At 39.3% G+C, this 13,801-nt stretch overlaps 1 protein-coding gene across 7 annotated transcripts in view; it reads left to right on the top strand.

Annotated features, from left to right (window-relative positions):
- Positions 1 to 13,801, top strand: part of TMEM164 (transmembrane protein 164) — a 179,014-nt gene that overhangs the window by 88,750 nt on the left and 76,463 nt on the right. For all 7 annotated transcript variants that reach the window (XM_027534776.1, XM_027534781.1, XM_027534773.1 and 4 more), the window contains one exon: positions 12,217 to 12,283. In XM_027534776.1, the coding sequence (XP_027390577.1) occupies positions 12,217 to 12,283 (67 nt within the window). The remainder of the gene's footprint in view (positions 1 to 12,216; positions 12,284 to 13,801) is intronic.

Genomic DNA, 13,801 nt, shown 5'->3' with positions numbered 1-13,801 from the left:
CTTTGTGCCCACAGGCCAAGCCAGCTAAGCCTTCCTGTTGTACTTGTTTGTTTTCCTTTACTTGTTTTTTATTTTCAAACTTTTATTCTGAAAATTTTCAAACATTTTGGATGGTGAACAGTATGCCAAAGATGGGTGTGACCTCCGCCTAGATTCAGTGATTTTGTCATGCTTTCTGATAAGCACGTTAAAAGATGTAAGATCCTAACTGCATTCCCTGCTGTGTGACAGGCTTGTGCTGTGGGGCCTCACACAGTGGGCAAAATGTATGCACTGTCAAACCAAGGGCTTATGGAAACAGAAGGTCAGACTGTAACGACCCTAGGCTCTGGGGTGATGGAAATATATCTATTGTTTTTATAGTACAAATTACAGAAAGAAAATCTCAACATAGTTCCTGGCTGAAGGGAAAAAAGTAGATCCAGACTTCCATCAACATGACAGTGTATAACTTCCTTCTAATATAGTCATATAATTGAATAATTTACAGCAGTGGAAAACAGACTACATGTGTCAGCACAGATAATTAGAAGAAGCCCTGTTGAATGAAATGTAATTTGCAGAAGGGGATACATAGACACACAGAGTATATCATTTATCATTTATTTAATGACTAAACATAAAATAATAACACGTGTCGCTTGTGGATATGTACAAGTTTCATAATGTATAAAACATCGGAATGACTCCCAACACCTTCAGAATAAAGGCTCCATCTGGTTAAGGAATGGAAGAGATGGTATTCAGGAAGGTTACATGAGACTTCAACCAAACCAGTAATGTTCAAATTTGTTAAAATGAGATGCTGGACATAGAGGTCTTTGTTATATTTATACCTATATTTTATACCTTTGGAAGATTTTAGTGTTAAAACTAGAGTGAAAAAGCATTGTTTAAAAGGCTTAGAATCTTGAATCACTTTGTGGTTTTAAAAGCTGAGGCTGGGAGAGTTCAGTGTTTTGCTTCTTAAATATTTTTGAATTTTATTTAATTATGCCACAGTAGGGTTGGCTTTTTGGTGTACAGTTCTGTGAGATCTTTTTTCACTTTTTTATTATGATAAAATGTAGTTTAACTTATGTAACATCTTAGCCATTTTTAACTGTGTAGTTCAGTGGCACTAAGTACATTCATGTTGTTGTGCGAACAGCACCACTGTCCATCTCCAGAACGCTTTCATTTGGCAAAAACTGAGACTCTGTACCTGTTAAGCAATGATTCCCAATACCTCCTATCCCCAGGCCCTGCCAACCAGCATTTCTGTCTTTACGATTTTAACTACTCTAGGTAGATACCTCATGTAAGTGAAAGCATACAGAATTTGTTCTTTTGTGACTAGCGTGTTTCACTTAGCATAATGTCCTCAAGGTTCATCCATGTTGTAGCATGTATCAGAATTTTTAAGACAAAATGGTCTTTCTTTGTATGTATATACCACATTTTGTTTATCCATTCACTTGTTGATGGACACTTCTTAGGTTGCTTCCATGTTTTAGCTATTGTAAATAATGCTGCAATGAACATGGGAATACAAATATCCCACAGAACCCCTGCGTTCGATTCTTTTGGGTATATGCCCAGAATTTAAATTGATGGATCATGTAATATTTCTATTTTTAATTTTTGGAAGGGCTGCCATACTCTTTTCCACAGCAGCTATACCATTTTACAGTCCCACCAATAGCGTGTGAGAGTTCCCATTTGTCCATATCTTTGCCAACATTTGTTATTTTCTGTTTTTAATAGTAGCCATTCTAATGGTGTAAGATAGTATCTTACTATGATTTTGATCTGCATTTCATTTTCTACTTTCCCTTTTGATTTCTTCTTTGATCTGTTGATTTTTAAGAGTGTCTTTAATTTTTACAAATTTGTAAATTTTCCCATTTTACAGTTGACTCTTCAATAACATGGATTTGTACTGCACGGGTCCACTTACACACGGATTTTTTCAATAAATACTATAATACTACACAGTTTGCAGTTGGTTAGGTCCGTGGATATGGAACTTTGGATACAGAGGGCCAACTATAGAGTTATATACAGATTTCCATTGCATGGGGTATTGTGCTCCTAACCCCACACCTCATTGTTCAAGGGTTCATGATTTCTAACTTCATCCTGTTATGGTTAGGGAAGATATTTCGTATAATATCTATCTTTTAACATTTTTTGAAATAGTTTGCCACCTAATCTATGGTCTCTCCTGGAAAATGACCCACATGCACTTGAGAAGAATAGAAATTTTGTTGTCAGGTAAAATAAAGTGTTTGTTATGAAAACAAGTGTTTTGTTATAAAACATTTTATAAAACAAAGTGTTTGTTATAAAGTATATGTTCGTTAGATCTAGTTGGTGTATTGTGTTGTTCAAGTCCTCGAGTTTCTTGCTTTTCTTCTGTTTGACTGTTGAGAGTGGAGCATTGAAGTCTACAACTTCTTTTGTAGAACTGTCTATTCCTCCTGTCAGTTTGGTCAGTTTTTGCTTCATATATTTTGATAGCCTATTATCAGGTACATAAATGTTTGTAATTGTCATGTCTTCTTGCTGTATTGAAACTTTTACTAGTAAATAATATTCTTCTTCATCTCTTGTAAACTCTTGATTTATAGCTTTTTTTGTCTGATTTTATTATAGCCACCTCTGCTCTCATTACCATTTGCATGGAGTATCTTTTTCCATCTTTTTACTTTCAACCTATTTCTGTCTCTGGATTTAAAGTACATCTCTTGTATACAGCATATAGTTAGATAATATTTTTTTTAATCCATTCCACCAATCTCTGTTTTTCAAGAGAGAGTTTAATCCATTTACATTTAAAGTTAATATTGATAAGCAGGGAGTTCTGTCACTTTGCTATTTGTTTTCTATATACTTTATAAACTTTTGTCACGCATTTCTTCTGTTACTGTCCTCTTTTGTGTTGAGCTGATTCTTTTGGTAGTATAACAATTTAATACTTGTTTCCTTTTACATGTATTCTGCAACTGTTGGGTTGGCCAAAAAGTTTATTTGGGTTTTTCCATAAGCTGTTATAGAAAAACCTGAATAAGTTTTTTTGGGAACCCAATATTTTCTTTGCAGTTATTATGAAGATTACATATAACATCCTAAATTTATTACTGAATTTGTAAATTATTGCACTGAATTTGTATTAGCTTAATTTCAATAATAACCAAAAACTCTGCTCCTTTACAGTTTCATCACCACCCCTTTTAGTTAGAGATGTCACAAAATTATATCTCTATACAAATATGCCCCCAAACTTAATCATTTTACATGCATTAGTCTCTTAAATTATATAGAAAGCAAAATGTAGAATTATAAACCAAAGTAATAGTAACACTAGCTTTTAGACTAATGTGTTTTATAGAAATGTATTACTCTCTTAAATCATGTAGATAAAATTATTCTTTCAAACTGTTGTTACACTAATACTAGTTTTTATAATTGCCCATGTCTTTTCCTTTATGAAGATATTTATTTCTTCATACAGCTTTGATTTACTGTCTGATATGTTCTTTCATTTCAGTCTGCAGGACTCCCTTTAGCATTTCTTGCAGGGTAGGTCAAGTCATAACAAACTCTCTCAGTGTTTGCTTTTCTGGAAATATCTTAATTTCCCTATTTTGAAGGATGACATTGTTGGATTCATGGTTGACAGGTGTTTTTTTTTTTTCCTATTTAGCACTTTGAATATGTATCAGCCCATGCTTTCTGGCCTGCAAAGCTTCTGATGAAAAATCAAATTACAATATCAGTGTGGGTCTATTTCTGGACTGTTCTGTTTTGTTGACTGATATGGCTTTTCTTGGCCAGTACTGCATTGTTTTGATTACTATAATTTTATACGTGTGTATGTGTGTGTTAGTCACTCAGTCGTGTCTGACTCTTTGCGACCCCACAGACTGCAGCCTGCCAGGCTTCTCTGTCCATGGAATTCTCCAGGCAGCAATACTGGAGTGGATTGCCATTCCCTTTTCCAGAGGAACTTCGCAACCTAGGGATCGAACCCTGGTCTCCTGCATCGCAGGCAGATTCTTTACCATTTGAGCTACAGGGAAGTCTATAATTTTATATAGTAAGCCTTAAAATAAGGTAGTGTGATTCTTTCATCTTCTGCTTTTTCAAATTTATTCTAGCTTTTCTTTCTTTGCCCTTTCATATACATTTTAGAGTCAGTTCACTGTTGTCTACAAAATATCCTTCTATGGTTTTAATTAGAATTGCATTGAATCTATTGATAATTTTGATGAGAATTGATATCTTTTCTATGTTGAGCCTTTCAATCCTTGAATACAGTATGTCTTTATATATTTAGATCTCTAATTTCTTTAATCAGCCTTTTGTAGTTCTCAGCATATAGATTTTGTACATATATTATTTAGATTTATACCCAAGTATTTCAGTTTTGGAAGAGATAATGTAAATAGTATATATTTTAAAAAATTTGATTTCCAGTTTAACCCTGCTATTATGCAGAAATGTTTGTGTTGACCTTGCAATCCTTAAACTTAGCTAATTATGTATTAGTTTTAGCAACCAACCTTGCTAATCATATATTAGTTTTAGGAACTTTTTTGTTGATTCCTTGGGATTTTCTGCACATATAATAATTCTTTGAAAACAGGGACAGTATTATTTCTTCCTTTCCAATCTCTATTATTTTTGTTGTTTTACTGTACTGGGTAAGACTACTGGCATGATGTTGAATTGGAGTGCTGCAAATGGGCATCCTTGTCTTGATCCTGATGTTAATGGGGGGAGCATTCAGTCTTTCATCATTTAGTATGATTTGGGGCATAACATTTTTTAGATGTCCTTTATCAGGTTGAGGAGTGCATGTGTGCTCAGTCACGTCCAACTTTTTGTGACCCCATGGACTGTAGCCCACCAGGCTCCTCTGTCCATGGGATTTCCCAGGCAAGAACAGTGGAGTGGGTTGCCCTTTCCTACTCCAGGGCATCTTCCTTACCCAGGAGTTGAATCTCCTGGGTAGGGAGATGTCCTTGATCTCCTGCATGGGCAGGCAGATTCTTTTACCATTGAGCCACCCAGGAAGCCATCAGATTGAGGAAGTTCCCTCCAATTGCTAGTTTATTGGTTTTTTTAAATCATAAATAGGTGTTTTATGATCATACACTTTTTATTCTTTATACTGTTAATTTGGTGAAATTCATTAACTGAATTTCAGATACTGAATCAACCTTTCATGATGAGGACAGATCCTTTTTGGTCGTGGAGTAGTGTTCTTTTTATATTGCTGCATTAGATTTGCTACCATTTTATTGAGGATATTAGTGTTTGTGTTCATGAAGATTTTAGTTTATTTTTAATTTTCCTCTTTCTCCTCCTCCTCCCCCTCCTCCACTCAACATCCCCACCTCCCCTCACACCCATTCCTCTCTAGTTTTGGTGGTGGTTGTTCAGTCGCCAAGTCATGGCTGACTCTTTGTGACCCCGTGGACTGCAGCAAGCCAGGCTCCTCTGTCCTCCGCTATCTCCCGGAGTTCACTCAAATTCTTGTCCATTGAGTTTGTGATGCTGTCTAACCATCTCATCCTCTGCTGCCCCCCTTCTCCTTTTGCTTTCAATCTCTTCCAGCATCAAGGTCTTTTCCAATGATTAATCTCTTCACATCAGGTGGCCAAAGTATTGGAGCTTCAGCTTCAGCATTAGTTCTTCCAATGAATATTCAGGGTTGATTTTCTTTAAGACTGACTGGTTTGATCTCCTTGCAGCCCAAGGGACTCTCAAGAGTCTTCTCCTGCACCACACAAAAGCATCAATTCTTCCGCACTAGTTTTGGTATCTGGGTAATAATGACCTCGTAAAATGAGTTGAGACATACTTACTCCTTTTCAGTATTCTGAACCAGATTGTATAAATATCTGGTAGATTTGGTTACTGAAGCCATGTGAGTCTTATTCAGAATATTTTTAACTATACATTTTTTATTGAGATGTAATTGACATGTAACATTATATTCAGTTCAGTTCAGTTCAGTCACTCAGTTGTGTCCGACTCTTTGCAACCCCATGAAACCCAGTACGCCAGGCCTCCCTGTCCATCACCATCTCCCGGAGTTCACTCAAACTCACGTCCATCGAGTCGGTGATGCCATCCAGCCTCTGTCGTCCCCTTCTCCTCCTGCCCCCAATCCCTCCCAGCATCAGAGTCTTACTTTCCAGTATATCATATAATAGTTTGATATTTATGTATACTGTGAAATGATCACCATAGTAAGTCTGGTTAATATCTATCACCACACATGGTTACTTTTTTTTTCTTGTGACAAGAATTTTAAAGATTTGTCCTGTTAAGCAACTTTCAAATATCCAGTGCAGTAACTATAGTCACCATGTAATGTCATGTACATTACATCACCACAACTTATCTATTTTACAACTAGAAGTTTTGACCTCCTTCACCCAGTGTGCTCATCCCACACTCCCAGCCTCTGGCAACTACCAGTCTGTTCTCCAAATCTATGAGTTTATCATTTTGTTTATTTGTTTGTTTTTAGATTCTCCATATAAGTGAGATCATGCAGTAATTTGTCTTTCTCTGCCTTATTTCACTTAGCATGATGCCCTCAAGGTTCATCCATGTTGTCACAAATAGCAAGGTTTCCTTTTTGTGGCTGAATAATATTCCAGTGTGTGTGTGTGTACATAATTTCTTTAATAGAACTATTCAGGTTATATGTTTCATCTTTGGTGAGTTTTAGTGGCTTGTGGCTTTAGAGGAAATTCTCCATTTTATCTAAGTTGTTGAATTATGTGCATAGAAATATTCATAGTATATTCTTATTATCTTCTTAATTCCTGGGGATCTGTAGTGATATCCCTTCTTTACTTCCTGATACTGATAGCTTTTGCATTCTCTTTTTATCCATGTCATACTGCGTAGAGGTTTCGCAATTATATTGATTTTTCAAAGGTGAACTTTTGGTTTCATTGATTGTATTGGTTTTCATATTCATTGCCTTCTGCCTTTATTATTTCATTCCTTCTGCTTGCTTTGGGGTTATTGTGCTTTTCTTTTTCTGGATTCTCAAGTTGGAATCTTGGTTTACTGCTTTGAGATCATACTTTTTTCCTAAAATAAGAATTTTCAGTTATAAGCATCTTACACATTTTCACATGTTGTATTTTAATGTATTTTAAATTTTTGTTCCATTCAAAATATTTTATAATTTCATTTGAGAATTCCTTTCTATAAATTTTCCTTTCCAGGCACTCAGAGAACTTTTATCTGTTCCCATATCTTTAGATTCTTGGTTGTAATCAAGTGTTAAATTCAAATATACATCATCTTATGAGGATTTTGTAATAGCTTCATTTATTATGAATAATAATATGATATTCATTTACCTTGCTTCATTAAGGATTATAATAGTTATGATGTATTGAGTTCTTACTATGTCCTAGGTACTGTGTTGATCACTTTACATAGTCTTACCACATCTCTTAACAATTCTTTTAATTGGTGCTGTTATTAGCCCCATTTTATTACTGAGAAAACTGAATCACATATTTTTTCTTTATTTTTTAAAATCTTTTTATTATTTACTTATTCATTTGACTGTGCCATAGGGCATGTGGGATCATAGTTTCCCGACAAGGGCTTGAACCTGTATCCCCTGTAGTGGAAGTGCAGAGTCTTAGCCACTGGGCCACCAGGGAAGTGCCTGAATCACATATCTTAAGTGGTTTGTCCAAAGTCACTCAGCCAGTAAGTAGTAGAGCTGGGATTTGAATGTAGTTATGACTTCCTTGGTGGCTCAGACGGTGAAGCGTCTGCCTACAATGCAGGAGACCCGGGTTCAATCCCTGGGTCGGGAAGATCTCCTGGAGAAGGAAATGGCAACCCACTCCAGTATTCTTGCCTGGAAAATCCCTTGAAAATCCCTTGGACAGAGGAACCTTGTAGGCTACAGTGCCTGGGGTCGCAAAGAGTTGGACATGACTGAGCAACTTCACTTTCTTTTACTTTTGATTCCAAACAAAGTTCTTAACCATTATACTACTTTTCCTCTAAATTTTCAATTTCTTGGCTTCTTAATAAGACTGTCAGTTTTCTTGAAGACAAATACTACGTCTTAATTATATTGATCTACTTTTCTCTGGGCTTCCCTGGTGGCTTAGACAGTAAAGAATCTGCCTGCAATGCAGGAAACCCAGGTTCGATCTCTGGGTCAGGAAGATCCCCTGGAAAAGGGAATGGCAGCCCACTCCAGTATTCTTGCCTGAGAAATCCCATGGACAGAGGAGCCTGGTGGGCTACAGTCCATGGGGTCGCAAAGAGTCAGATAAGACTCAGCAACTAAGCACATTTCTCTATAGCACCTGGAATGATATTAACACACAGTAGTGGACTAACGGTTGTAGCCAAAATTCAATGAAATAACTGACGTGACAGAGAATCATACCCATAACAATTGCCATTTTGCCCCAGGTTCTTACCAACTAAGATAACTTAGCAAGGATCCTAGATAGAAACAGAAAAAGCTGGCAAAATATTTGTGACAACGGTAATGGCCAAGTGTTAGAACCAGCCAGAAGGTTTATAAATGTGACTGACCTGGGGTCCATCTCCAATCTCTACTGTATGGTTCTGGCCTTCAATCTGTCCTTTTGCTCTCTCGTGACCTTTTTGTCACACTTTGAACTTTTATAACAGTTAAGCTTTCCCCAGTGGTTCATGATCCCTCTCCCTTTTTAATCTTGAGGCTTATAGATGAGCTCTTCACTATTTATTTAAGAAACATATATCTGAGTCTTAATATATGCCATGCACTTTTTAAAAGCACTTTATATATATATATCGACCACTTATAATTTTGTGAGTTGATACTATTATTATTCCCATTGTACAGATGAGGGAACTCTCACTGGATGTTCTTTGTTTTTTTCTGAATAATTTTGTTTATTTTATGTTTTGGCTCTGCTGGGTCTTCATTGCTGCATGGGCTTTTCTCTAGTTGCGGGCTTCTCATTGCAGTGGCTTTTCTCATTGCAAAGCACAGACTCTAGGGCGCCCCAGCTTCTGTAGTTGTGGTATGTGGGCTCAATAGTTGTGGTGCACGGGTTTAGTGGATCCAAGGCATGTGGGATATTCCCGGATCATGGATTAAACCTGTGTCTCTTGCATTGGCTGGCAGATTCTTTACCACTGAGTCACCAGGGAAGCCCTCTCACTGGCTTTTCTAGTGGTTCATTATCCATTTCCAGTATCCAATAGGAATCTGGGAGGCAGGCTGGAGGTGGTACAAAGCAAAAGCTCTGACCGGGCAATCATTTACCTGTTGGATTGTGCCCTGGGCCTGTAGAGGGCAGTGCAGCTGGGTAGTTGGGCCAGCTTTGCCACAGAACACATAAGGACTTCTGTTGCTCTTAGGAATGATCTTCCCTGCCCCATGGTCTCTTGTCTGGCATGCACACACACACACACAACATTTGTAATGTTCATATGATGAATTTAAAGTGCAGGATACAGCAGCAGAAACACAGGCTGGGAACTTCATGAAATCTGAATGTGACCTCTCCCTCTGTCTCTTATTGTCTATGTGATCTTGGGCAAGTCACTTAATCACTTAGTGCTTTGGTTTTCTCAGCTATGAGGTTGAAAATGGTACTGATTATCATAAAAAACATGAAGATTCAATGAGATGATGCATTTGAATATTTACTCCAGTGATTGGCACATGAAATTGCTCAATATATTGATGTATTAGATATATTTTAAATTAGTGATATGTAAGACCTTTTTCTATATTAAGGATGATTCACCTTTTAGCCTGTATGTAGCTTGTGGAACTGAATTTTGAGGGCCCAGAACAAGACTTGTCTTTATCTAGGTTGTTTATTTTGAATCTTGATGTTGACTTTTATCTTCTTTATCTTTGGCCGTTCATGGGCCTTTGGAATCAGTTCCATCATCCTCAGGATTTAAGTTTTGGTGCCCAAGTATCTATTTGGCCTTGTGTAAATGACATTCTTTTAAGGCCAGTGGCAAAGCCTGGTACTAGAGGTCAGCTTTACCTCTACTATCAGTGAGATTTTTTTCTCTGCCAGGGTGAATGTTTTTGCTGTGATTGTCACTTAGGAGTGTCCAGGGACAGAGTTGGGCACGTGTTACTTCACCCCCTTAACAGCTGCAGAATGGCTGTTAAGGACCCCTGCTCCAGGCATTGAGGCTTGAGCCAGAGTTTTCACCACTCAGTTTCTGAGAGTATGAGGTGCCTCCTAGAAAGACCCTGTTTTAAAAATGTGCCAATCCAGGGAGGCAGGAGTGACATTGCATTGATGTGCCTCCTCCCTTTTATGGATCAAGCTAAGCCCTCTTAAACTGTAGGACTGCTGGTCTGGCATGGCCTAAGAGCAAGCTCCTGACAGTCATCACCTGAAAGCTCATTAAACCTGGAGCAGGGGATGAAGAAGGTGGTAAGAGAGACCCCTAAAAGCAAAAGGAAGGAAGGTGGAGCACCCCTAACTCTTTACACTTGAGGTCATATTTGCAGTGGAGGAAGGGAGGCAGGCTCTGATGCAAGATAGCGAGATGGACATAAGAGTTCAGAGTCAGATAAACCTGGGTTTGCATTGTGACTCTACTGTCCTATGGCGTTGATGAAGTCACTTCACCTTTCTGAGCCTGGTTTCCTATCCACAAAATGTGACAAATAATTGTACCCATCTCATAAAATTGCTGTAAAAATTCAGTGAGAGAGTTTACTTACCTAGAGCAGTTACTTTGATACTTGCCTAGGTTATGTTAAGTGCAGATCACCATCATCACAGCATTGCCAGCAACAAGCAGCTGAAAGAAACAGACTGGGGGAAACCGAAAGCAGCCTTGGGGCTTGTGTGGTGTTCCGTTGGGGACTCCTAACAACATGGTCTGTTAGTCTTAGGCACAGGTCCATGAGTTCCAAGAGAAGAGCTCATGTTCTTCTAGGTCCCAGTAAGGGCATAAGAGAGATCCTAGTTATCGTGAGACTGCTGTGAGTGTGTGTTTGTGTGTGTGTGTGTGATCTTGCAAGAGTGAGCTTGAGGTCCGGAAGCCACGCTGACTCAGTGGTGGTTGTATGTGACCCATCAAATTAGCTTTTCTGCAGGAGGAAGAGGCTGTCATTCTTTGCTTCTCCCTCAGTCGTCAGGGCCCACTTTCCTTGAATGATGAAGGAAGCTGCCTCAGCCTATTCCCACAGCTCACACTTGCTCTTGACTTATAAAGGGTTCCTAGCATGTGTTTTGGAGAAGGCAATGGCACCCCACTCCAGCACTCTTGCCTGGAAAATCCCATGGACGGAGGAGCCTGGTAGGCTGCAGTCCATGCTAAGGGTTGGACACGACTGAGCAACTTCACTTTCACTTTTGACTTTCATGCATTGGAGAAGGAAATGGCAACCCACTCCAGTGTTCTTTCCCGGAAAATCCCAGGGACGGGGGAGCCTGGTGGGCTGCTGTCTATGGGGTCGCACAGAGTCGGACACGACTGAAGTGACTTAGCAGTAGCATGTGCTTTAACAAGTCTGGATTTGGGAAACAGGATCACTACCCAATGCTGGAGACTAGTGGTTTTCTCCTTTTCTTTTTTGTTTTGCTTTTTAGTCACAGAACCCCATATGTAAAATAGATAAAAGAAAGCTTGGAAGGCTGCCACTTCTGCCCGAAGGTATTTCTAAGAAAGTGAGAGAGCCTGACGTTGTCTTCCTGGGTTGTATTTGCTGCCCTTTTCCTGCCTAGATCTCTGTTTGGGGAGGAGGATTGGACCTGGCTGTGTAAATAAGCAACCTGGCTCTGAGAAATAGGTCTCTACTGTAATAACACAGTCCTGTAATAACACCTGGCTCCCGCAGTGCCCCTTTGTTAGGCTGCCTGAGCCACAGCAGTTGGAGCTGAGATTGGGACAGACCGAATGTTTAGGGAGCCCAGAGCTAATTATGCAATGAAGTGTTGTAACCAAAGCCTGTTCACCAAGTGTTTGGGGGATTTTGAGGTGGCGCTGGTGCTCTTTAGAACATTTCAGCTAATGCAAAATGTGCTGCTTTTAATTTATTACGCACGTGTGCCAACTCCAGTGTTCTGTTTGACTCACACAACCTCTTGTATACATGCTCTCCCATCTGGCATGGCATAACCTGACACATTTTTGTCTGCCTCTGCATCACAGTCAGAGTGTGACCTGCACTTTATCTTTTTTCCTCTCCAGGCTACAGATGCACATGTTGAATGGAGCTCTTCTTGCTCTGCTGTTTCCTGTGGTGAATACGCGGCTGGTAAGTGGCCCCTTCTAGAAATACACCAGCAACATACAAAATGGTATTTGCTCGTTCCTATGTTATCCAGTGCTTGTCCTCATCCTTGGGTCATGTCCCCATGTGAGTTTTTATTTTTTTAATCTTTTTTATTAAAGTATAGGTGGTTGGGAATATTATATTAGTTTTAGATGTAGAGCATAGTGATTCAATGTTTTTATAGGTTAAGCTCCATTTAAAGTTATTATGAAATATTGGCTATATTCTCTGTGCTATGCTATATATCCTTTTAGCTTATTTATATTAATCATGGTAATTTCTACCTTTGACCCCTCCATGTAAGTTTTTACATATCTACACGTTCAGTGTTGAGATTTGACGCAACCCTGTTTGGATGTAATGGAGCTTGATGAGGGTGAGAGTATGGTATGGAACTCTGGGGCTTTAGTAAGGGTTTAGGCCAGAACCAGAACAGATCAAAAAAGCCTACAGAAGCTTTTGGAAGGGTTTGGTGAAGAGAAAGGAGGCTCCACCCATTCAACCAAGGCTTCCAGGTGTTCTAAGGGCCTCCAGTGTGGATTCAGCCACATTGGTCCAGAATAATCTACTGGGGAGCCTCAAAGGCAGCCTGCTTTGCCAGAGATGCCTTTGGGCAAGAATTAGATTTCTTCCCTGTTCTCTCAAACCCACAGAGAAGTCTGGCCCACACATCTCCCCAGTGGCTAGCAAGTAGAACCCCACTGTGGCAGGTGGCTGGGTGCTAAACCAGTACAGAGAGAAGTGGGAGTGTAGGGCTTGAGTGGCCGGGCCCTGTCCTCAGACTCCCATATGTGGGGCTGAGAGGGATTAGCAGGCTGGCTGAGAAAACTCAGGGCAAGAACTCACACATGAAATAATTCCTACTGCTTTCTGTTTTCATGACTTAAATTTGCCTCATGTATTAATATCACAGTTTAAATCTCAAAATGATAATCCTTCCTCTTTGGATAGCATTTCAAAGTTTACAAGGTCATTTCAAATAATAGACTTCCCTGGTGGCTCAGATGGTAAAAGCGTCTGCCTACAATTGGAGACCTGGGTTCAATTCCTGGGTTGGGAAGATCCCCTGGAGAAGGAAATGGCAACCCACTCCAGTATTCTTGCCTGGAAAATTCCATGGACAGAGGAGCCTGGTAGGCTACAGTCCATGGGGTCTCAAAGAGTTGGACATGACTGAGCGACTTCACTTCAAATAACAGTTGTGGGAGGTAGCTATTAAGTTGTGTGAAGGCCGAGTATTATAGCCTCTTGTTATAGAGGAGGAAACTGACATTCAGAGAGTCTATCGGTAGAAACTCTTTCCTTTTGTCCATCCCTCCTTTGTCCTTCCTTCCTTCCTTCCCTCCCTTTCCCCCTTTTCGCTTCTTCCCCTCTCTAATGGCAGATTTGTTATTCTATTTGTTATGACCCCCAGTACTTTCTACATAAATGTCAAGCTTTAGTCAGCCAGTTTATCAAGAATGTCCAAGTAACTTTCCTTAACATCAAAATTTCTTTGAT

The sequence above is a fragment of the Bos indicus x Bos taurus genome, chromosome X (assembly GCF_003369695.1).
Source record: "Bos indicus x Bos taurus breed Angus x Brahman F1 hybrid chromosome X, Bos_hybrid_MaternalHap_v2.0, whole genome shotgun sequence".
In the NCBI taxonomy this organism is placed as follows: Eukaryota; Metazoa; Chordata; class Mammalia; order Artiodactyla; family Bovidae; genus Bos; species Bos indicus x Bos taurus.
This window is presented reverse-complemented; position numbering and strand designations above follow the sequence as displayed.